Genomic DNA, 22,346 nt, shown 5'->3' on the forward strand with positions numbered 1-22,346 from the left:
ACCAGATGGTATAATTTCTTAAGAAACAGAAAGCAATAGTGTACTTTCTGCTATACGCCTAGTTTCCCAATTTCCCATTTTAGGATAGGGTTTGTCTTAAGATATAATTTCACTTAATCCTTTGTGGGGCGAAGAGGAAGCCGGGACTCAAGCATTCAGCATTGGCATGCTCTTTCAAATAACGTGTCTGATGATTTTTAGAGCAAACACTGCCACTGATGAAAGCGTCCTGGGCCTTCCTGGCCTGCTGGGCTGCCACCGGGAAGTGCAGCTTGAGACAACAGACACCACCCAGCTTTCTCAAGGCCTCCTTTTCAACATCCGAAGGAAGTCCTGGGCACCCTCATCACACAGCTGTACTTTTACTATCTGCCAACTGACAAAATAGCTAACAAAAGCCTTTCTGAATTCTGTAGGGCTTCCGAGATTTGCCATCTTACTAGCCAGCTCATTCCTTTATGTGACACATCCCTGATTTGTTCTGCAGGAAAACTTGCTACACGTTCATCTTCTCAGACCACCCTCCCCCCCCCCCCTGGCAGAAGTAGCTTCCCCAGGGGCCTCTGATATCGGGACGGACCTCGGGACTAGACCCCATGTTCCATAAAGCTCCCCCTCTCCGCCATCACTTATGATAAGGACCAGAGGTTCTCAACCTCAGCACTGTGACATTTGGGGCTGGATGATCCTTTGCTGTAGGTTCGTGGGGATCTACCTCCCTTTCATGTCACAGACAGTCTCTGGACATGGCCTGATGCCTTCTGGGGGAGAAGGAGCCAAACTGTCCCTGGTTAAGAACCACTCATCTCAAAGAACTCAAATAATTCTGCTACGTCTCTGAGACCAGGGCATGATTGCTACTTTCAAGTAAAATCAGGACAGTGGACTCTCACCTGTCTTTACCAGGAGCTTACTGGACATCTGACACTCCAGGTTGGACGCCATTTTGCCGGTGGTGACCACGGAAGCTGACGCAGCGGGAAGAGCAGTATCTGTATTTCCCATCAGTGCGGGTGGCAAGCGGGTGGCCCTCACTGGTGCGGTGATGGACGTCAAGGCTGCTGTGATGGTCAGCGGGCGGGCGGTGGCTGCCCGGGGCATGTCTGGGTTGGTGGGGTTGGGAAGGCCCGTGTGCATGGCTTGTGGTTTCCTGGGGAGGTGTGTCGTGGACAGCAGGCCAGAGGCGGTGCCTGCGTTCCCTTGCATGGCTGTGTGAGCACTCACGGTGTGTGCTGTTCTGGAAAACATGTAGGTTGGCGTGAAGGAGAAGGTCGGATGCACCACCCCCGCTGTCGCCTTTGGGCCAGGTGCTGTATTGTTTGTGGCATTTGTAGCTAGAGCAGCGGTCCAGCTGCTCTTAACTAATCCTGAGGCCATGGCCGAAGGGTTACTGCCAGGGCCCTTGGCGATCAGGGCTGCAGACAGCGCCCGTGGACTTGATTTCCCCAGGAACGACGTAGCCGCAGGGGTGGCTGCTGCTGTTGGTTCCGCCCTGGACGACACGGAGGGGTCCACTACAAAGAGGGAAAAAAAGCAAAGTCTGTCATTGGTCTGCAGGGCACGTGTCACTTGTGGTGGTGACAGATGGATGGAACTTGCGGGTTTGCTGGTGAGAAAAGTCTCTGTACTCTGGAATTTGGGCAAAATGGTTCTAGGTTCGTTAAGTCAATTACCCACAGTGAGAATGTCCCTTACAGAAACCTGTGGTTGGCAATAAGGATGTTTAAATTCTGAATGGAGCTCTTTCTCACCTTACGATGGGGTTCTGTCCTAATAAACCTATCATAAGTTGAAAATATCATAAATCAGAAATGCATGTAATACACCTAAGCTACCGAACATCCTGGCTTAGCCAACCCACCTTAACTGTGCTCGTAATACCTACCGTAGCCTACGGTTGCTCAAAACCATCTGACACAAGCCTGTCTTACAATAAAGTGCTGAATATCTCACGTAATTTGTTGAACACTGTACTGAAAGTGACGGAATAGTGGTGTGGGTACGAGATGGTTGTAATTGTGGGTACGAGATGGTTATAATCGTATCATTGCTGACCTTCATGGTCTCGTGGCCGGCTGGGAGTTGTGCCCCACTGCCCTGCCTGGCACCACCGGAGAGGACTAACTTATTGCTAGCCCGGAAAAAAAAAATCCAAATTCAAATTCAAAGTGTGATTTCTACCAAATGCCTATGACTTTTGCACTGCTGTAAGCTGAAAAATTGTAAGTCAAACTCTTTTAAGCCGGAGACCGACTGTACTTTCAAAAAACTCAAGTCAGCAGAGGATAAAGGACAGGACTTTTGTGGACCCCTAACTTGTTCATCACCCTCAAAGTGTGTTTCTGCTCCTTCTAAGCAAAGCCGGGTGTCTGTGTTGAACTTGAAGGTCCTCTGTCCACAGAAGCAGTCCTAACTATTTTGGGGGTACCAGGAAACCAACTACCTGCACGCGTGGCTGCACCTGTCCATTTGTCGGGGCCCCAAGACGCCAGCAGTACTTTGGACGGGGTCCTGAGTCCGGCCCTGCTTGGTAGAGGAGACTCAGCCGTCGTGTGATCTCTCAAGGGACTCTGGAATGGTGGAGAAGCACTTATCTCAGGAGATGGATAGACATCACTGGAAATGGAGAGACTCCTATCCATTCCGTCTGAAAGCACTTTGTGGACGCCGGCCGCGTAAGTCAGCCTTGGAGAGGCTGGCAAAAGAGCAGGTGTTACATGCCCAGGCAGCTGGAGATGGGGATGAGATGCAGCGTGTTGGCCTGCGGGTGGGTCCTTTTCAACCTCAGCTGTTTGGAAGTCTCTGGAATAGGCACCGGTTAAGGACACCACGTCCGTATGGTTTCCAACCATGCTAACTTCTGACTGTGGGACAGGCTGGTTGGCGCTGGTAGGAAGGGCAGGATGCTGGACGGTGAAGCCTTCTGCAGTCACTAATGGCCCAGCAGTAGCTCTGTGATCTGAAGATTTTATTGTTCTGGCCGCTGAAGTCGAACCACTGGGAGGAGGAGTTGAAGCTGAACGACTTTCCCAACGGGTGGAGTGAACTGTGTGCCCATTTAAATCATAATTTGTCTGCTGCTGCAAGCCAGATCTCATGGGCTGTATGGAGAGGGATCCAGTTTCTGTGGGAAGAGAACTCCCAAAAACATCTGTGGTCGCTGGCTTTAAAACACGTCTCATTGTTGAGAAATCATAGACCTCAGCGGAGGAGGGAAATGCTGTCACCTGTTGGGACGTTGGGACTGGCGACTCAGAGCGGCCTTCTGCAGCTGCAGGAGCCTCTGGGTTGGCGCTGGACGAGCGGGGGGTTGGGAGAATAGTCTGGGGGCCTCGTACGGACAGCACGGAAGGGAGCGCTGATTCTGAAGGGAGTTTTGTTCTCAGTGTTGTAAGGAGAAAAGATGAAATACGATCCGTGCTGGAATCAGAGGGGAACCCATTTACAGTGTGAAGACTCAGAATGTCTTTTCTTGGAAGGGTCTGGAGAGCAACTGTCAAGTTTGCCTTTTCGTTTTTCTTTAAAACAGCTGTCACGCTCTCTTCCTCCCGCAGGAGAGAGGCCCAAGTTGCAGAAAGGAGATCGGGAGATTTGCTAGACCGGGGGAAGTCTGGAGCTGCGGTCGGAGGGGACCCGCTGGTGCCCTCTTCTTGAGGAGCTGGCTTTAGGGGCGCGGTGGATGGGGAAGCCTGATTCTGCGCCAGCTGGGTGAAAGAGGGTGGGGAGGGAGAGTCGGCGGCTGTGATGTTCCGTGCCCCAGAAAGGATGGCTTGCCCTCGGCTGGCCGTGGGGAGAGGCAGAGGAGAAGGCACCAACGAGGAAGCCGTGTGTTCTGCCGAAAAATTGGGCCCTTTGGAATTCTCTGGAGCGGCTGGCAAATGCAGTGGGTGAGTGGAGTCATTTGCAGTAGCAGGGGCTAGCTTTCTGGAGGTCGTTTCCACTGCCCCAGATCTTGCAGTCCGGGAAAGCAAAGACACAGCCTCCTCGGTCACAGCAGCGGCTGCTGCACTCTTCGAAGTCGGCAAAGACACCTCACTGTGCACGCCCTTGGCCACCCCAGCTTCCACAGAGTGGGTGGATGCAGGACTTGAAGCCCCTTCCGCCACTGCCTGTGAAGGCGGTCCATCTGGACGCCGAGGAAGACTTCCAGGTACTAGGGGAACGGGAGGCAGGTGGGCCAGTTCTGCCACGGAGCTCAAAAACGCAGGTGTGGGGGAGCCTGCGGAGTGAGGACCTGCTGTGGGGGGCAGCTCGGGCCGCTGTCCTGTGGAGGATCCAGAAAAACCTAGATGAGGGATGCCTAGCAAATCGAGGGCATTTTTGGATGGAGTGTGGTTCATTTCACCAGCGAATGGGATTGGGGAATTAGCTATGCTCTGATGTGAAGAGGAGCCAGGAGGAGCTGTGTGGGGGAAGAAAGGCACTTGGGTGGGTGGTTTGGCTGGTTTAGAAAAGACAATGGAATGAGGTGAGTCAGGAGCCAATGAGGAGGGTGAAGGTGGAGGGAGAAATGGGAGCCCGTCTGATCGTGGGGCATGTTGTGTGGTAATGGAAGGAGTCCCTACCCATACTGGCTGAGATGGGATGGTGGACAAGGAGGGGAGCATGCTGGTGTGAGGCAAACCTGACATGGAGGCTGCGTCTTTTCCCCCTTGAGGTCTCGGCTGGACCACAGACTCCGTGGAATCCTTGGAAGGCTCGAGGAAGGCGCTATGGCCACTTCCTTGGTAAGGGGAGGAAGAGAAGTCCCCGTGAGCCCTAGCTCTGCGGTGTGTCTTCGGCGGAGGTGTTCGGGGGAGCTGCAGCACGCTCGTGTTGTCAGGGGACGGTCCCAGCACATTCTGGATTCTGGCCGCTGCCAAGGAAGACTGGACTTCTGAGAAAGGCCATGTTGGTGAAATCGGTAACGCTTTCCCGTGAGGAAATGACTCTGGGGTCGGGCTGACTGTTATCTGTAGATTGTCTACTCCTGAGAAACAAAATATCACATGGTCAGGCATCAGCAGTCACCAAGTGCCTGCTTTGGGAGGTCCTGGAGGTTCTGGAGAGAAGGGGTGGGCATGGCAGGCACCGCCCCCATCTCACAGAGCTGTGCCCCAGTGCAGAAGACTCATTAAACATATTCAGACAATGATGTCATTACACAGGTGCAAATGTGGCAGCTACCCTCCGGGGCAGGGATGGTGAGCCACAGTCTCCAATAAAGTCATATTTGAGCAAAGATGCAGAAGACACCTGTGTATCTTAAATTTTTTTTTTTTTTTTTTTTTATCACCTACAAGGGTTGGACTGGGAAACTCACAACCTAGAAAATCGAAGATCAACGTGACCACCTGCCATGGCCAATGACACCAAAATGAACCTGATGCAAGAACCCAAAATGCAAAATGAGAGAACTGTGTATCTGGATGCAAATGTCTTTTTAGGACCCTAAGTTTTGCTCTCTGAAAGATAAGTTATTCACATCCAACAGAGGACTAGAGCCACCTCACAAGACCCAAGGGCACTACAAGCACCTACAGAGAATTCAGATGGTCAGCACCAACATTTCCTGTATAAAGCTGCAGGTAGAAAGGAAAGGAGGGAGGGGCTCAAAATGGTGAGCTCCACAGGAAAGGAGGCAGGGACATAACTGAGCAGAAAGCTGGAAATTTCATGCTTGGGAAGAGAAACAATCTTGCCGGATGATTCTCTGGTCCCCCTTCCCATGGTTCTGCAGTGTTGATGGTGTTCATGACCCCAAAGGTGGCCAAGCACCCTTAAGTCATATTTTAAATTAAGAATAAAAAAGAGGGAACCTGGGTGGCTCAGTGGGTTAAGCCGCTGCCTTCGGCTCAGGTCATGATCTCAGGGTCCTGGGATCGAGTCCCGCATCGGGCTCTCTGCTCGGCAGGGAGCCTGCTTCCTCCTCTCTATCTCTGCCTGCCTCTCTGCCTACTTGTGATCTCTGTCTGTCAAATAAATAAAATCTTTAAAAAAAAAAAAAAGAATAAAAAAGAAAATCTACTTCGAGAGCTTTCTCCATTATTACCTAAAAACCTCAGAACTACCTGACAGAAATAAACCAAGGGGAGTTGAAGTTATGAAATCTGGTTTGAAGTGGAGTGGGGTGGGTAGGTGAAGATGGGTGATGTACAGGAGCAAATTTGTGTTTTAGAACAAGCATTCTGGCTATGGAGTGAGGAACAGAACAGACTGGAAAGTGGTGGGCATGGATGACAGGAGAGAACAGAAGGAACCCCTCTGTCCCCACAGTGGTCCAGGCATGGGATGGCTGGAAAGTTGTGAAAAAGAGTTGAGCCATGGTAGAGGACTGAAATAGGTCATCCTCAATGATCCCTTTCAATTTTCAGATAATCTAGTCCTTTAAATATGTGTGTGTGTGTTTCTGCAATTTCTCCTGTATGCCTCCCATTAAGAGGTGAGGTCTATGTCTCCTCATCCTGGAGCTGAGTGGCCTGAGACCATTCAACCAATTACCGTATGGCGGAAGCAATGCCACATGACTTCCAAGGCTACCATCACAAAAGGCCAGACAGCTTCCACTTGGCCTTTTGGAAGGCTTGTTCTCCATATATTCCTTCACTCTTCCTCCTAGAAATAGCCATAACTCTGTGAGCAACCCAAGCCACATGGTGAGGCCATGTAAGTACTCCAGGCAACAGTCCCAGCTGAGCCAAGATTCCCAGTCATCCCTGCCCAAGCACCAGCCATGTGACTCAAGAAGCCTCCAGGTAATTCTAGTCCTCAACGCTTCAAGTCACCCTGGCTGTTTCAGTCTTCTATACCGCATCCCCAAAAATCATGAGGCAGAGATAAGCCATCCTCACTGTGCTCCATCTGGATTCCTGAAACCATGAACATTATGAAATGGTAGCTTTTTACCACACTAAGCTAGGGGTGGTTTGCTATGCAGCAATAATAACAAATGATACAGGATTGTGTCCCTCACTTCTGGGAAATGAACCTCTATAGCTTTAATGAGATTCTCAAAAGGATTCAGAAGCCAAAACACAGCTAAGAACTCTTCATTTAAATGAAAATTACTTCTTCTTTATACACAAGATTTTAAAATTATGTCTATACTAATAAATAAAATATACTTGTATTGATTGATGTATCATGGAAGGGATAAAAGGGAAAAAAATTTTAGGGGGAAAGGAGAGGTAATTTATTAAGAAGGGAAAAGTAAATTAGGAGAAGTAGGGCAAAACCAAATTACAGAAAGCTTAAAACACTCAAAAAAGGCAGTGAAGTCGAAGTGTGATACAGGATGGATATAGGAGTACACTGGACACACTCTACAGTGTTCCCATGATCCCTGTCTCTTGGTGGTCATGCCTTTGTGTGACCCCTCTTATTGAATATGAGCTGGACCTGTGACTTGCTTCTAACCAACAGAATATGGCAAAGGGATGGGATATCACACTTGTGTTTATATTATCTAAGACTTAGTCTTGCTAGTAGACTTGCTCTCCCTGATGGCCTGATGAATTGAGAGGCCCTATTGGGAAAGCCCATGTGGCAAAGGATTACGGGCAACTTCTAGAATTGCAGGCAGTCTCCAGGAACTACAAACAGCCTTTCAGAGCTGAGGATGGCTTCCCATCTTCCATTTTTCACTTGATCTTAACCAAAAGACCGAGAAGTGATTTAAGTCCCATTTTTCAAAGAGAAAAAGAAGCAACACCATTCTAATCAAGTGACTGAATTCTTTTTTTCTTAATGAAATCTGACTCTCCAATCCATCCCCTTCTTCTGACCAAAACCCCTAACTTTCTTCTACTTAGAATAACCTGAACTGCTCTTTGCAGAAAACTGTGGTAACAGTCTTGTTAAAAAATGCACAGAAAGCAATGATATGTCCCACATACAAGAGGGGGAGATGACAGACAATGGTGTTTTCCTGCATAAGCCCCTAACCAGCGATCCTTTCTGAACATTAAAAATATCATTCATTCTAAAGAAACCCCACAAAAACACAAAAACAAAAACAAAAAACAAGTTATCACTCATTCTAGGGACAAGTCAACAATTACCTGTGTTTGGACAGGGTGTCTCACCAAGGGACTTGTATTCTAAAGAATTTTAAAAGGAAATAACTTAAATGGTAAGACATTTAAGGAGGTTCTGGATAAAGAAAGACAGGGAGCAGAGATGGCTTTGTGATGGAAATCACTTGCTTACTAAGTTTGCATGGAGTCCCATCAGGACTAAACTTACCCTTGTACTAAAGTTCATTAACTAATGAAACATAAAGGGGGTTAGGAAGTGCTTGGCCAGGTTGGGAAACAGAATGTCAGAAATGGTGAGAACTGCCTCCCTAGTCTCCCCGGACCTCAAGCCCCCGCGGGTAACACCCAGATGCCTAACGATGAGTTGTTCGCACCTCTGTCCTCCTGAAGCCCTTCACACTGGTAGCACATCATTCCCACTACTTGCACAGAATGCCAGACCTGGTCTCCAGGGCTGTGTGCTCAAAGTATTCCCACTGCATAGCCTACAAACCTGAACCTCATAAAAGCCCATACGTATGTCAGGCTCCCCTGCTGCTTTTTCTCTGCTCTGAACTTCTCTCTTCAGTCCCTCTGACTGTCAGTCCCTTGTGCATGGCTATTTTTGTCCCAGACCCCAGGAGAGACCCTCCTTTCCAAAGTCATCAGAGTCTCCTACTTAAGAAATCCTCCATTCAAGATCCAAGGGCCTTCCAGCGCTGCCCTGGATGGCTTCCTGGTTTCCTCCGGCTACTGGAAGGTGGCTGTAGTCATAGCCCTTTCCTGCTCAGCGCTTCCTTCCTTTGCCTGCTGGAGACACTGAGGAGAAGGAGGCCTTCCCACAGCCAGTCTGGGACACTTTGCCAACCACAGTCATGAAGCCATCCGCTTTGTCCCGTTCACTGCCCACCAGCAGGTTTTCTTAATTGCAATACTTGAAAAAAAGCAAACCTTATCAACAGCAGCTCTTGAATGAAAGAAACTAAGACAACCAGTTAATAAATAAGTATCCCAAATCCCTCGTCCTTGTATGTCAGAGAAAAATACCGGCAGCTTTCTATCAGGCCTGGATTCAAATCCCGCTCCTCCATCTGCTAGCTGTGTGACCCTGGACAAGTTACTTAACCTCTCTGTGCCTCTCCCTCATTTGTAAAATGGGGACTATTCCAGTACCTACCCCATGGTAACTACATTACCATGAAATTGTTTTAAGTATTAAGATGTGATACAGGGACAGCTGGGTGGCTCAGTCAGTTGAGCATCCGACTCTTGCTTTTGGCTCAGGTCATGATCTCAAGGTCGTGATATCAAGCCCTGCATCAGGCTCTGGGCTCAACGAGAAGTCTGCTAAAGCTTCTCTCTCCTCCCTCTCCCTCTGTCCCTTCCTGTGCAGCGTGCTCTTTCTCCCTCTCTAAAATAAATAAATACATCTTTAAAATGAGGTAATACATGTAAAGTCCTTAGAACAGTGTTTGGTATATAGTGTTCCCAAAACACTAGCTATTACTCATATTGTTCTTGTTATCATTACTTGTTTAGTCCAGCATAGGCATGGACTGACTTCCTCAGAGGCCTCGGATGCTAGTCAAAACTCAGAAATGCCTTGCAGATCATGCACTGTCACAATCCCACAGGACTGTGGATCCCCTATGGTTTGCAGGATCTTGTCATACCTCATCCCACCTTGTTCCTCACAGTATCTGGGAGGTAGAGAATAAAAGTTCTTACCTCGATTTTACAGGCGAGCAAACCATGCCCCAGGGAGGTTAAAAACTGGCTCGGTCAAGGTCATAGGGACAGCTACCCTAAAGTCATGTATGACTCATGCCCTCTGACTTCAGAGCCAAAGCTGTCTGCTCTGTGTGGGAAGGAGTAGATCTTCCTCCATCACCAGGTCCAGAGAGGGCTCCGTCCTCTCAGAGGGACCCCAACAGTCTGGAGCCCACATGGCAGCCTGTGTCTCCTGAGTGTGAGGTCGAGTCTCCTTTTGGTGCTGCTTTGGCAAATATTACTGAGCATAGCTCTACGTCACTGAGACCTCGATTCCCAGAAGGTCAACAGAGATGAACCGAGCAGCACCTCTCTGTGGAAGCACCCAGCTCCAACCCACGGTTCTGAAGTGTGGCGCCTGGGACATTCTTCTTGACACGCTTTCTCTTGGGGCTTTTTCAATGTGCCGGTTAAACACAATCAGACTGCCATTCCTTGAAGCAATGCCAGCAAATGGAAGACTGTGTTTATTGCTTCCGCAGAAGCTTTTTAACTATCAAAGCTCTTTCACAGCAATTTTCTTTAAAAAAAAAAAAAAAAAAAAAAATAAAAAAAATATAAATATATACACACACACAAATAAATATATATATATATATATATATATAGCTTTCAAATCCTTTGTGAACAGATTTAAAAATAAAATTGATTTCCCCCTTAAGACAGTAATACATTTACTCTTTTTCATTTTTTTTAAAGTCTCACTTTATGTGATCATTACAGAAACTTTAGAAACAATGGAAAAGTTGAAGGAAAAGAGTCCCACACATCCCTCAGCGCCAGTCACCGGCATGTCCCACCATGTCGAGAGAAACCACAACTCACACTGTGATGAACTGTGCTGCTAGATTTCATTCTTGGAAGAGCTTTGGTTTATGTGTTTTCAGACCTGTGATCACACTACACATTCAACTTTGCACCCGCTTTTGGTCTTTTTACATTATTTTAAGGCATTTTTTCATATTGGATAAGGCTGCATGTTTTTCCTGGTAAGACAAGGTATTATAATTTGTTTAACTGCCTCCTGATACAGGTTATTGGGGCACCTGGGTGGCTCAGTCATTAAGCGTCTGCTTTTGGCTCAGGTCATGATCCTAGAGTCCTAGGACTGAGTCCCACATTGGGCTCCCTGCTTGGCGGGAAGCCTGCTTCTCCCTCTCCCACTCCCCCTGATTGTGTTCCTGCTCTCACTCTGTGTAAAATTTTTAAAAAATCTTAAAAAAAAATAGGTTATTTATACATTTTCAGTTTTATAAGTAATAGCCTCATCTCCTCCCAATTCTGTCATCATAATTACATTGTGGCAGGTGGGACAGCTGTAATGACCCCCTCTTATGGACAAGGTCACCACCCACATCTATCTTGAACACCATCTGCATCAGAAGTAAACCAATGGGACTTGGGGTCTCTCTCCTTCCCCACCACTCTGCCATCATCCTGATTCTTTCTGATAAGGTCATTCATAAGTTTAAAAACTTCACCCCAGGGGACCTAGGTGGCTCAGTCCATTAAAGGTTCAACTCTTGATATCAGCTCAGGCCATGTGAGATCGAGCCCTGTATTGAGTACTTTGTCAGGCTGAGCGTGGAGCCTGCTTCAGATTGTCCTTCTCCTTCTCCCTCTGCCCCTCCCCACTCACACACTCTCTTTGAAAAAACAGAAACAAAAACAAAAACAAAAATAGAACCTCACCCCACTGTTCAGACAGCCTAAACCCAACCATCGAAAATGCGATTAACCACCAAAAACTGATCCTCCAAAACAGGATAATCCTATCAGCAAACTTTTCCAAACCTTCCCATTCATTTTTGCTATTTCATTCTAACAGCCCTAAAGGGATTTGAAACCATTTTCATCATTAGACAAGAAAGACTGGAGATGTAGAACAGTCTGAGCCAATTAGAAAGCAGTAATAGCGCCTTAGAAAGTTGGGCAAAAGGCGTATTACTGGACTTCACCCCATGTTGAAAATGTAAATGTAAACTGCTTCTGAGTGATAGTCTCAAAATTAAGATATCATTGTTTCCACAACTCGTCATTTTTAGCTCTATTAGAGTACTTTCTCCTTTCTGTTTAGAATTATGGCCAATTACCCCCCTTATCTGCTCAATCACTTAGCCATTTAACACCCAAATCTTTTCTCAGATAGTCCCTCCCTTATGCAGATGAACAGGCTGTAACCCTCACTGGGAAGGCAGTCAAGTGTCCCAGTGAAGGGTTTGGGATCTAGAATCAGAGCACTGGGTTCACAGCCCGCCTGCCTTGTTCCAGCTGTGCCAACTTAGGCAAGTTACAGACCTCTCTGTGCCCGTTTGCCCTTCACATGATGTGTGTAGTAATAATAATCTTTGTCTCACGGGTAGTCTTGAGGCTGAATGGCATTAACCCACGTGGAATATTTGGAACACACCCTGGTACGTGGTCAGCAGTCAATACAATGTTACTTCCCATCATGGTCATCAGGGAGCACAAAATCTAATTAAGAGGGTTCAGAGTCATGCGTTTTTTTCTAAACTCTGGTAACAGGAAATGATTATACTCCTACTTCGCGATAAACTTACTCAAACTTCTCAGGCGTGGTTCACATTTCTTACAGGGAATCCCTTGTCTCCCGCTATAATTCTGCAATGAGTGCCTGGTGATCCACCGGGCTTTCCTGGCATTAGTAAAGGCTCACTGAGCCTCAGCATTGGGTTTCTCCCTGAAGTCTGCTTATTCCCACAATCAAGCATGTGGTTTTTGAAATGACTTATTCGGCACAGTTGGCAAAGTAAACACTTTCCCATTAAGCTTGCTCACAAACCGGGCACATGAATCTCACTACAGCGAGGGCTGAGATGCTGAGAGAAGGCAGAGGCAGAACATGAGGTTCTTGCATACATGTTCTCAGAATAAAGAAATACACAGGGGCGCCTGGGTGGCTCAGTGGGTTAAATTCGGCTCAGGTCATGATCTCAAGGTCCTGGGATTGAGCCCCACATCAGGCTCTCTGCTCAGTGGGGAGCCTGCTTCCTTCTCTCTGCCTGCCTCTCTGCCTGCTTGTGATCTCTGTCTGTCAAATAAATAAATAAAATCTTAAAAAAAAAAAAAAGAAATACACATATATAAGGGAATAACTTTCATAACCCAAATTAATCCAAAAATGAGCAACTGAACCAAATTAACATAGGAAAAAGGAGGCACTATTGAAAAAGCCACCAGGACCAGAAATATTTGGCTGAGTTCTACCTACCTTTTAAAAAAACAAGGTGATGCTAACATTATTAAACTAATCCAGGCCTTTAAGATATATGAAAACATCCCTGATTCATTTTACGAAACCAGTACTGCTTTAATATCAAAATCCAAAAAAAGATATATTAAGGAGACAAACAATAATCAAAAATGTAAATAAATGCAGGGCAGCCAAGCAAAAATGTGGGGCATGGGGGAAGGAAAAGATTACAATAAAAAGTAGAAAGCCATGTATACTCCAGGATCACATATATGCAATTTTATAAAAAATGTATGTATATATATAAGGATAAATCATTTAATGCACAAATGATCAATTAATAACTCAAAAATTTATAAAATCCATGACAGTCCACACAGCACACAAGCACTGCACAAAACATACTAGACACAAAAAGAGAAGGTTAAGACTTTTCATTGCATTTGAGGTGCAAACAGTATAATCCTAGGCCAAACTCAGCTCTCTTCAGTGTTTTCCTTATTATTTGCAACCCCAACATTTTGTCATCTCATTGTTATTCATGATAGGCAAAGACCTGCCCCTTCACTTTGCATCTCCAGAGTATTTTTTTTTTTTTAAGATTTTATTTATTTGTAAGAGAGAGAGAGAGTGAGAGCGAGCACAGGCAGACAGAGTGGAAGGCAGAGTCAGAGGGAGAAGCAGGCTCCCTGCGGAGCAAGTAGCCCGATGTGGGACTCGATCCCAGGACGCTGGGATCATGACCTGAGCCGAAGGCAGCTGCTTAACCAACTGAGCCACCCAGGCATCCCTCTCCAGAGTATTTTGTTAGATTGAAAAGACAATAGTCCCGTATTAGGGACATCCAGATAAACTGACTGTCTCTAAAACCGAGAACAAGCAAAGGAAGCCATGTCCCAACAACTGTTCCCATAAATATTGGTTCCATGATATTGGTTCAAAACAGCTCAGGAAATCTCTTCCAAGAGATTCACAGTGCAGAAAAGGACCCCAAAGTCTACAAAAGACTTAGAGAAAACAGATGTTATAATTAATCTAGAAAATCCCCAAACAAGTTGACTGTGGAACTCTTTCTTCTTTTTCTTTTTTGCATGATATCAACTACTATCCCAAGGAACCACCACTCTGAAGAACACCTTGGGAGAATTCTAACTTGAAATCCTTTCAGGGGAGGCGGGGTCGTGGGTGGACTGGGTGGTGGGTCGGCCGGGACGCTGGGGTTCGGCGTTGCTGCGGAGCTCAGGCAAGGGGGCAGGTTGCCCACCAGGCCAGTGGCTGAACCTGAGCCTCCACGTGCCACAAGGGCCCTGAGGAGGAATGGCCGCCGTGGGCAGGCTGCTTGGTCTCCTGCAGTTGCCCCAGCGGTCTCTTCCATGGGGCAGAAGCTGTTCTGACCAGGCCCCACTGCACCTGCTGCGGCAGCCCGTGTTGACAGGGTATGCTCTGGTGCATGCCCGCCTACATACATCCTCCTGGCAGGCCGACAGCAACAGGGCCTCGCTCACACGTATGCACCGACAAGCCTATGCACGCCTCTACCCTGTGCTCCTGGTCAAGCAGGATGGCTCCACCATCCACATCCGCTACCGGGAGCCACGACGAATGCTTGAGATGCCTGTGGACCTGGACACCCTGTCCCCAGAGGAGAGGAGGGCACGGTTCCGGAAACGGGAGGCCTAGCTCCGAAAGAAAGAGAAGGAGGAGCCAGAGCTCAGTGATGACTTTGACATGGAGCAGTACAAGCAGTTTTGGACAAAAAAGTGATGGGTCTGGAAGCTGCCTGCGTGGGGGATGTGATTTCGGGGATGGTGTGTCTTTACATGGTGTGTTCGCAAAAAAAAAAAAAAAAGAAATCCTTTCAGGGTATAAAGTCATTGCCCTGGAGCAATTACAGATGCAGAAAAACCAAAGAAGAACTGACCAGAGGACTACACCCATCCTGGAACCTGAAAACATGCTCTTTGAAATTACACAGCTGGCTCTGGCCTGTTTCACTGTCTGTTTCATCAGACTTATTCATGGACTCTTCTACTGATGTTCATCCCTTGAGACCGCATAAGGCTGAGTACTGAGAGATCTGTAAAGTTCTGTGTAACAAAGGTAAGGGACCATCATTATACAGACCGGCTCTAATGTCTTTTTGGGATATTAAGTTGATTTAGGTAAAATGATAATATCAGCAGCTGGATTGTTTTCCCCCTTGACTGGGAAGGCTGTGTGACACCCCATGGGTACTGATACAACTAAACTTTGAATCTCTGCAGGTATCTGTGTGGGGGCCAAGAAGCAGAATATGCTGCCCCTATTAATGTCAAATATTATTATTCATCTTTAATTCATATTCACTGATGACTGATACAGACGTAAGTTTTACTATCCCATAAATGACATTCATTAGTTATGAATATCACTACCAGAATTTGTTAATTCAGATGTTTATAAAAAGAAATTATCAACCAACTCTATTAAGACTGAACAACAACTAAACTAACCACCTTTAAGGTAAAAAAGAAGAAAATATTTATTCTAAGTAAATAATTTTCAAATCCTTCACAGAAGTGCCCAAAGCCAAAAAGATAGTCAATATGTTCATAGCAAGTAAATTTCACAAATTGTTTGGTCTAGTGTTTACATATGTGGTCATACCAAGGTAACATTTTTTTTTTTAATTCTATAATTTAGAAGTGTCTGAGACTACATGTTCTCTCATTTGGTATAGAATGGGAAGATCTACCTATTTTAAGTTTAAATTTATTCCATCAAGAAAAGTTTCACTTCTATCTCCCAGTGCCTTGGTTTATCTAGTAATAACCCAAATCGTTAGACATAATTGTTCAGCATTGGCAACGGATGTTCCTTCATCCTTCTCGACACCAGGACTATCTGTGACTAACAACAGAGGAGATGTCTGGCCCAGAAGTCGGGGTGCCCATAAAAGGGCAGCAAAATGCTGGTGCTCTCCCCACCTGGTCTACCCAGAACAGATTCAGATCTTGTCCAGGAGGAGCCTAGGACAGACTGCACACCACTTGGTCGGCGGGGGGGGAGGGGCGGGGGGGGGGGGGGGGGGGGGGTGGGGGGGGCCATGCCAAGTGTGTGTGTCTCTGTAACTGCCTTCTGTGTGAAAGACAAGAGTCCGCAGTCAAAGTACCCTACCACGGATAGGAGACTTATCCTCCCTACACTCATTTCATTAATCTGAGTACCTACTGTGTGCCAGGTACTAGCACTTCCTGAACGTTTCCTGTAGTCCACTTCTGTCCTGTTTACAAATATGAGCACATTTCATCCTCACAACACTACTATCAGGAAGATGCTGGTGGTGGTTAATTTTAAGTGTTAAATTAAATAGCAGGTGAAACAGGCCTCCTACCCAGGCACAGTGGGGTATTTGGAATCACAGGTAGGAAAATAAAAACCAGAGCAACTCAGGGTATTCTAAATTCCAGTTGACCTGTAAGCAGGACACCAGGACACACCAAACACCCACGTTCTGGGCACGTCTATCCCTACTGTCCTGGATCATCATGGTAAAGAAAAGGTGTACCAGCAGGGGGCCCCTGGGAGGCTCAGTAGGTTAAGCGTCTGCCTGTGGTTCAGATCCAGCCCCACGTCGGACTTCCTGCTCAGCAGGGAGACTGCTTCTCCCTCTCCCTCTGTGCTCTCTTGCTCTCTCTCACTCTCAAATAAATAAAAAAAATAATTAAATAAATAAAATAAAACTTAAAAAAAAAAAAAAAGGTCTCTTGAAGTCAAGAGTTTCTCTAGCTTACAATTTTCCACACCTCTTGCTCCAGTATAAATTTAAATCCACAGCTTCATGAAGTTAAAATGTACATTATTATCCTCCAGATAAATAACATACATTTCTATCTTCTACCCTGAATGGTTAGTGCTATTATTTTCACAGTAAATAATTGTAAGAACCACTGCCAGTGAACTAGTGGCATGTATTGTTGACTTCTTACAAATACCAAGAAGAATTAAATGTTTCTTGTGGCACATAGGTTGGATTGTTGGATTGTTAATTACTTGTAATTGAGCCTCAAATCCTGGCTCTTTTCAAAAATAAAAATAATCAATAATAACAAACATGTCACCATAGTATAATATAGCATGTTATATAGCCTCCATTAAGATCTATTTTCTCCCTAACTGGATGGAAATATTGAATAATTTAACCCAAAACCTATTTCAGTAAAGTGAATTTGTTGGCTGAATTGCTTGTGTGGTAGTGATATACATGTCTTTATTCCAAAATTTGAGGATTTATATCAGGCAGTTCCCTCTTTTCAAAACAGCCAGTCTACTTAAGAATGAATTCCCCAAGAAAAAGTGCTACACATGTGAAAATATGTAATTTAAATCAGTGTCAGAACTATTGGGAAAAAATAAAATTTAATAACAAAAGTAAAGATTATTTTATAGCTTTAATTGCAACCTTAGAGCATTTTAATGGTGCTGAACAATGAAACTAACTATATAATGTCAAAGCAACTAGAAAGCAAAAGACTAACTTTATTCTGTGAATCCATAAATCAGGGAATGTTACAGCTCCTGGGCTTATAGACACTTTACACAGGACAAGACCAGAGCCAATCTGCTTGAAAAGCATTAACAGAGCAGATTAACACAAAGAGTCTCCAAGATGTAGTCAAGTCTGCTGTGATTTTATCTATGTTGATGAACTCAAAGATACAATTAATATATGATAAAGATCATACTCAGGGGAAGTAGTAGAAGCTTCACACATGAGCCAGGAGTTCTGGAGTCCCATCATGGTTCTCCTACCTGCTCCCTTTTAGACACGGAGCAAATCTCTTTGCTGGGCCCCATGTTCCTCGTCTCTAACACAAGAGGGCAAAATCAAGTCATCAGTAAGAGCCCATACATTGTGACGCGGCTTAAGCCAAGAAATCATTTTCAAATAGTTCTATCCCCCTAGACATAGATTAATCTTACCCAACAACAATTTTTTCTTTTGCCATGTTTTAAAGTGTCTTTTAATCTCCAGATTTCCCTCTCCTTTCCTTCTGTTTGCTTACAACCTATCTGATGAAGAACTTGTGTTTGCACAGTGTGCACTGGGCCGACGCACGCTCATGGTGCAATTCAGCATGTTCCTCTGTCCTCTGCATTTCCTTTAACTGGACCATTGGCTCCAGAAATGAAAATATTTAAGTCTACACTTTTATTAACTTATCATACTTTAAAATGGAAGTAACAACAACAGGAAAGCATTTAAACGTTGTCTGTATGAACAACACCCCCACCCTTCCTCATTCATCTAGAGCAGTACCTCTTTCCAATGAGGAATAAAATGATGGCCATGTTCTCTATGAACGCCAAGGTACCTATGCCTTAGAGATACAGATTTTATCCAAGGTCTGAACTTTGCAAAGGTTGTACATTTGTCTCCTTTATTTTAGACCTATAGCTTCCCTACCTCCAGAGCTGTTATATAAAAAGGCGGGGCTGCCATGGGGAGACTGCCATCAGTAACCATTCGCGGAAGAAGGCTTTGGGCAGAAATAATAAAAATATGCTGCCTTAGAAGTTTAAGCCCTTCTCTCCTGGCAAAATGAACTCCAGAAGGCAACTTAAAAAACAGCAACCAGCAGGAAAGGCAGAAAGGAAGAGATGTTTCCTAGCATCGTCGTCGAGGAAACAATGGTGCCAGCAGCCATTACAGCTGCATCATCTGCAAAAATGAGCCCTCTGTAGGCAGAGCAGATGTTCCAAAGCTGTGTCATTTGTAAATATAGATGAGAAATGTAAACTGAAGATGTGACCTCACTCACTATCATATTTGAGGGTAACAGCAATTAGGAACATTGAATGTAATTTGAGCTGAGACTGCAAGGATCTTTTTGCTAGTCCAAATATAACTGCAGAAAACATATTTTCAAAAAGTAAAATAACTCTCACTGTTGCCTGCCACCACACAGTTGCAAAGTGAGCCAGGCGAATTCTGAGGCTCCCAGACAAACATGGCTGATTCATCTTTGCTGAAAGAGCGGTCGATTCTTCAGCCACAGGAGACATTAAAGGCTGGCCTGGACTTAGGTCGGGAAGTAAGAAGAGTTTTTTTTTTTTAAGGAATGACTAATTGGGAAGAAAAGGGTAGAGGAGGGCTTTTATTATGTTGTCTTTCAAAATGTCAGGGAATTAGGAATAATGGCTTCACATATCCCTTCTCCCTAAGGAAAGTATGAGGAAGGAAAGATGGTAGACATCTGGATCTCCATTTCTTGCTCAGAGATGGCTAATGAGTCACGTCTCAAAGGTCGGTTGCCTCCATCTGATTGGCAGTGACTGCCTGACCTGTTGTGGAGGATTCTAAAGGCAGTCCCGGATCAGCAAAGAAGCATGCTGGGATCAATTAGTAATGTCTGCTATGGGTTCTGTTCTTGCGAAATGACATCCAAAAGTGGGCAGTTATTTAGCATCCTGGAAAAGGTGATCTCTCAGGTTTCTCCCAGCATCTAGCCTAGGTCCATTCATTTTCAGAAAATGAAACCAGGCCCAAGGGTGACTAAGTGACTTGACCAAAGTCTAGCACTGGGAAAGTGTGAATGAGAGGCTGCTCTTGGGTTCCCTCTGACAGAGCTCTTTCCACCACCAGACATATCATGTTACTTTTCTGAAGCATCAACTGAGAGACTGAGAAGGAGAGAAAATGAAAGGAGGAGAAGAAATGACAGGAGGTGAAAGAATGACCAAATGAAAAACAGAAAGAAATCAGTAGGATTCATAGACACAGGCCAGGAAACAGACATCATTTCCAGGCTGTCGGTGGGATGCAAACAAGCCATTTCCACAGTTGGCGAATCAAGGACACTGACGATTTCCTCCTCGCCACCCACCTGAGAGAACCTCTTTGTATCACCTGCCCCTCTCTATCTCTGAGCATCAGCTCTCACAGCCCCAGATGAGAAGACTGCTCATCACGTGACTGTGGCTTCGTGACCACAGATGCTTGGACCAGGAGTGGATAACTGGTCCAATCTGGTCTAACTGAACGTTTCCCCAGGAATTTGAAAAGTGGGACCTGAAGACCTTGTCATTCAATGTTGGATGCTTGCCTAGGGAAGTGACAGAGGACAGGCAGCCATGTTTGGTACACATGTATGCCACAACAAAGAACGCTGATTAGGAAAGAGAGAACAGAAGAGATGAGATGACTTGCAAGTGTGACACTCACAAGAGAGAAACTTAGAGAGATTAGCTGCTCCAGTTCCACATTTTAGGCAGACTCAGCCATACTCCAACCACTGGGTTCCGTGAAAGACCCTTGAATGTTTTCCAAAATAGAAGGCTTTTTAGTTCAGGTGTATTCTGCTCCTTGCAAGCAAATATAACTCCTGATTAAGTCAATTAAACCCTGCTTGGTTTCCATTTTCTGAATGCAGTAAGGGAGGGGAAGATGAGAAATGGTATTTTATTAGGGGTCAAATGTTCTTAGGAAATCCAAATTAATACAGTAACATTTTCCTTCTATCCACTAAGTTAAGCATTTGGGCAAGAAATCAAATCAAATTAATAAGATATCGGTTATTAAAATCTATTTTGACCATTAGCTCCACAGATTAAAGTGAAACAATTTACATTATTTATTTATTACCACGCATTTCCCACATAACCAATAGAGAGTCTGGGCAACAAAATCCTGAAAACATGGCAGCCATTTGCTATTCACAAGTTACTAAAAATCCCAGATGGTAAAGCCTTTAAAATCAACTGCAGGAAAAATCAGTGTCGGTCTCCTGAGCAAGATTCTGGAGCCATAAAACTGGCTGGTGGTGTACAAAGAGTTCATAAAACTGTGATTAAGTAAAGCACCAGCAAGTGCTTAGGCAAAGCCTGTTGAAAGACTACTCCACAGGCTCCTTGTACAAACGCAAAATAATACCAAATCAGGAGAAATCAACTTTTCTAAAAGATAATTCACCTTTGCAGACTTTTGTAGATTTTCAGTGAAGTCCTCCAAATCTGGCACAGAAAATGAGAACAGTGAGGGGAAACCCACTGGCGATGTCACCAAGGCCAGTGTTGACAATGGAGATCTGTAAAAAGGGTTGATCTGTCTGTGGCATCCGCTACACATTCTGATAAACGAATTCCCCAGACTAAGTTTTTCATTGTTTCAGATTTTTTTAGTTTAGATTTTTAGTTTCAGTTTAGTTTTTTAGTTTAATTCATCTAGTTTTGCTGAGTGTATTCTTCCCCTAGCTGACTCTAAAGCCATGTTTAATGTTTAATCTCTAAGGAGATAAACCTTCGGCATCTTCCAGGTTGTGTCTTTCAGTAAACTCCACTTTCTAAGCAAGGTGCCCTTGTCACTCGTGCAGAGAGAGCTGTAGCTTCATTTCCCTTTGTTGACCTCCTTGGACACCTATCTGTCCAGAAGCTTTAGACTGGGGTATGAATAAAATTATTCAGAACAGTTGGGGCAGTCCTGATTTCCACTCTCAGACAGTAGAGGGTTTTGTACAAGGTAAATGACTCATAAATGGCCATTTTATCCAGCTGTGGAAGACACCTTTGGAACATCTGTCTAGTACACAGCCCCTTCTCTACAAAATATGCTCTTTTAAAAACTTTAAGATGGTTCACTACCATCCTCTATTGCCAGCTGGCAACACCAGGCTCAGGGGATGTCCTTCACTCATGGCCTTCCTCCAATCAGGCCGTATCTGGACCACAGAGTCTTTTTTTTTTTTTTTTTTTTTAAGATTTTATTTATTTATTTGACAGAGAGAGATCACAAGTAGGCAGAGAGGGAGGCAGAGAGAGAGAGAGAGAGAGAGGAGGAAACAGGCTCCCTGCTGAGCAGAGAGCCCGATGCGGGACTCGATCCCAGGACCCTGAGATCATGACCTGAGCCGAAGGCAGCGGCTTAACCCACTGAGCCACTCAGGCGCCCTGGACCACAGAGTCTTCTGTTGGTTGTGTGTGGGACACTGGACTCCATGCTGCCATTTCATGTTGGCTTCTTGTACCAGAAAAAGTACCACGGACCCAGAGAAACATAAAGGAGAAGACAGACAGAGAAGCAGAAATGAGAGAAGGTGTGGGGCAAAGAAAGCAGGACGGAAGGGCAGAGACAGAATAGGAACTTGGTCAACCCTTCTCTCACCAATCCCAGATGTACCCTCTCCTGGGATGTACCCTCTGCAGCCTTCCAGTAAAATCCCCATCTCTGATTCAGCTCATGCAAATGTCAGTAGCAACCAAAGTCTTGACCATCTAAGCCTTATACACAACTGCAAACCACCACCACCCCCAACTTTGTGAGGAAAAACTCCTATATCTCCAGTATAAGATTCCACTGCTCTATCAGAGAGTCTTTTACTGAGTTGGAAATA

The 22,346-nt window shown here is 45.3% G+C and overlaps 1 protein-coding gene across 9 annotated transcripts in view; it reads right to left on the reverse strand.

Moving 5' to 3' along the window:
* Window positions 1–22,346, reverse strand: part of KIAA1549L (KIAA1549 like) — a 255,597-nt gene that overhangs the window by 106,582 nt on the left and 126,669 nt on the right. For 7 of the 9 annotated variants that reach the window (XM_059406149.1, XM_059406139.1, XM_059406167.1 and 4 more), the window contains exons 1-2: window positions 2,444–4,361; window positions 894–1,514 (exon numbers count right to left, since the gene is read on the reverse strand). In XM_059406149.1, the coding sequence (XP_059262132.1) occupies window positions 894–1,514; window positions 2,444–4,340 (2,518 nt within the window). In that variant the 5' untranslated portion in view covers window positions 4,341–4,361. Of the gene's footprint in view, window positions 1–893; window positions 1,515–2,443; window positions 4,362–4,624; window positions 4,970–22,346 lie in introns of those variants that run through there. The other 2 variants (XM_059406186.1, XM_059406204.1) reach the window with 1 other exon arrangement.

Source organism: Mustela nigripes, chromosome 1 (genome assembly GCF_022355385.1).
Source record: "Mustela nigripes isolate SB6536 chromosome 1, MUSNIG.SB6536, whole genome shotgun sequence".
Lineage (NCBI taxonomy): Eukaryota > Metazoa > Chordata > Mammalia > Carnivora > Mustelidae > Mustela > Mustela nigripes.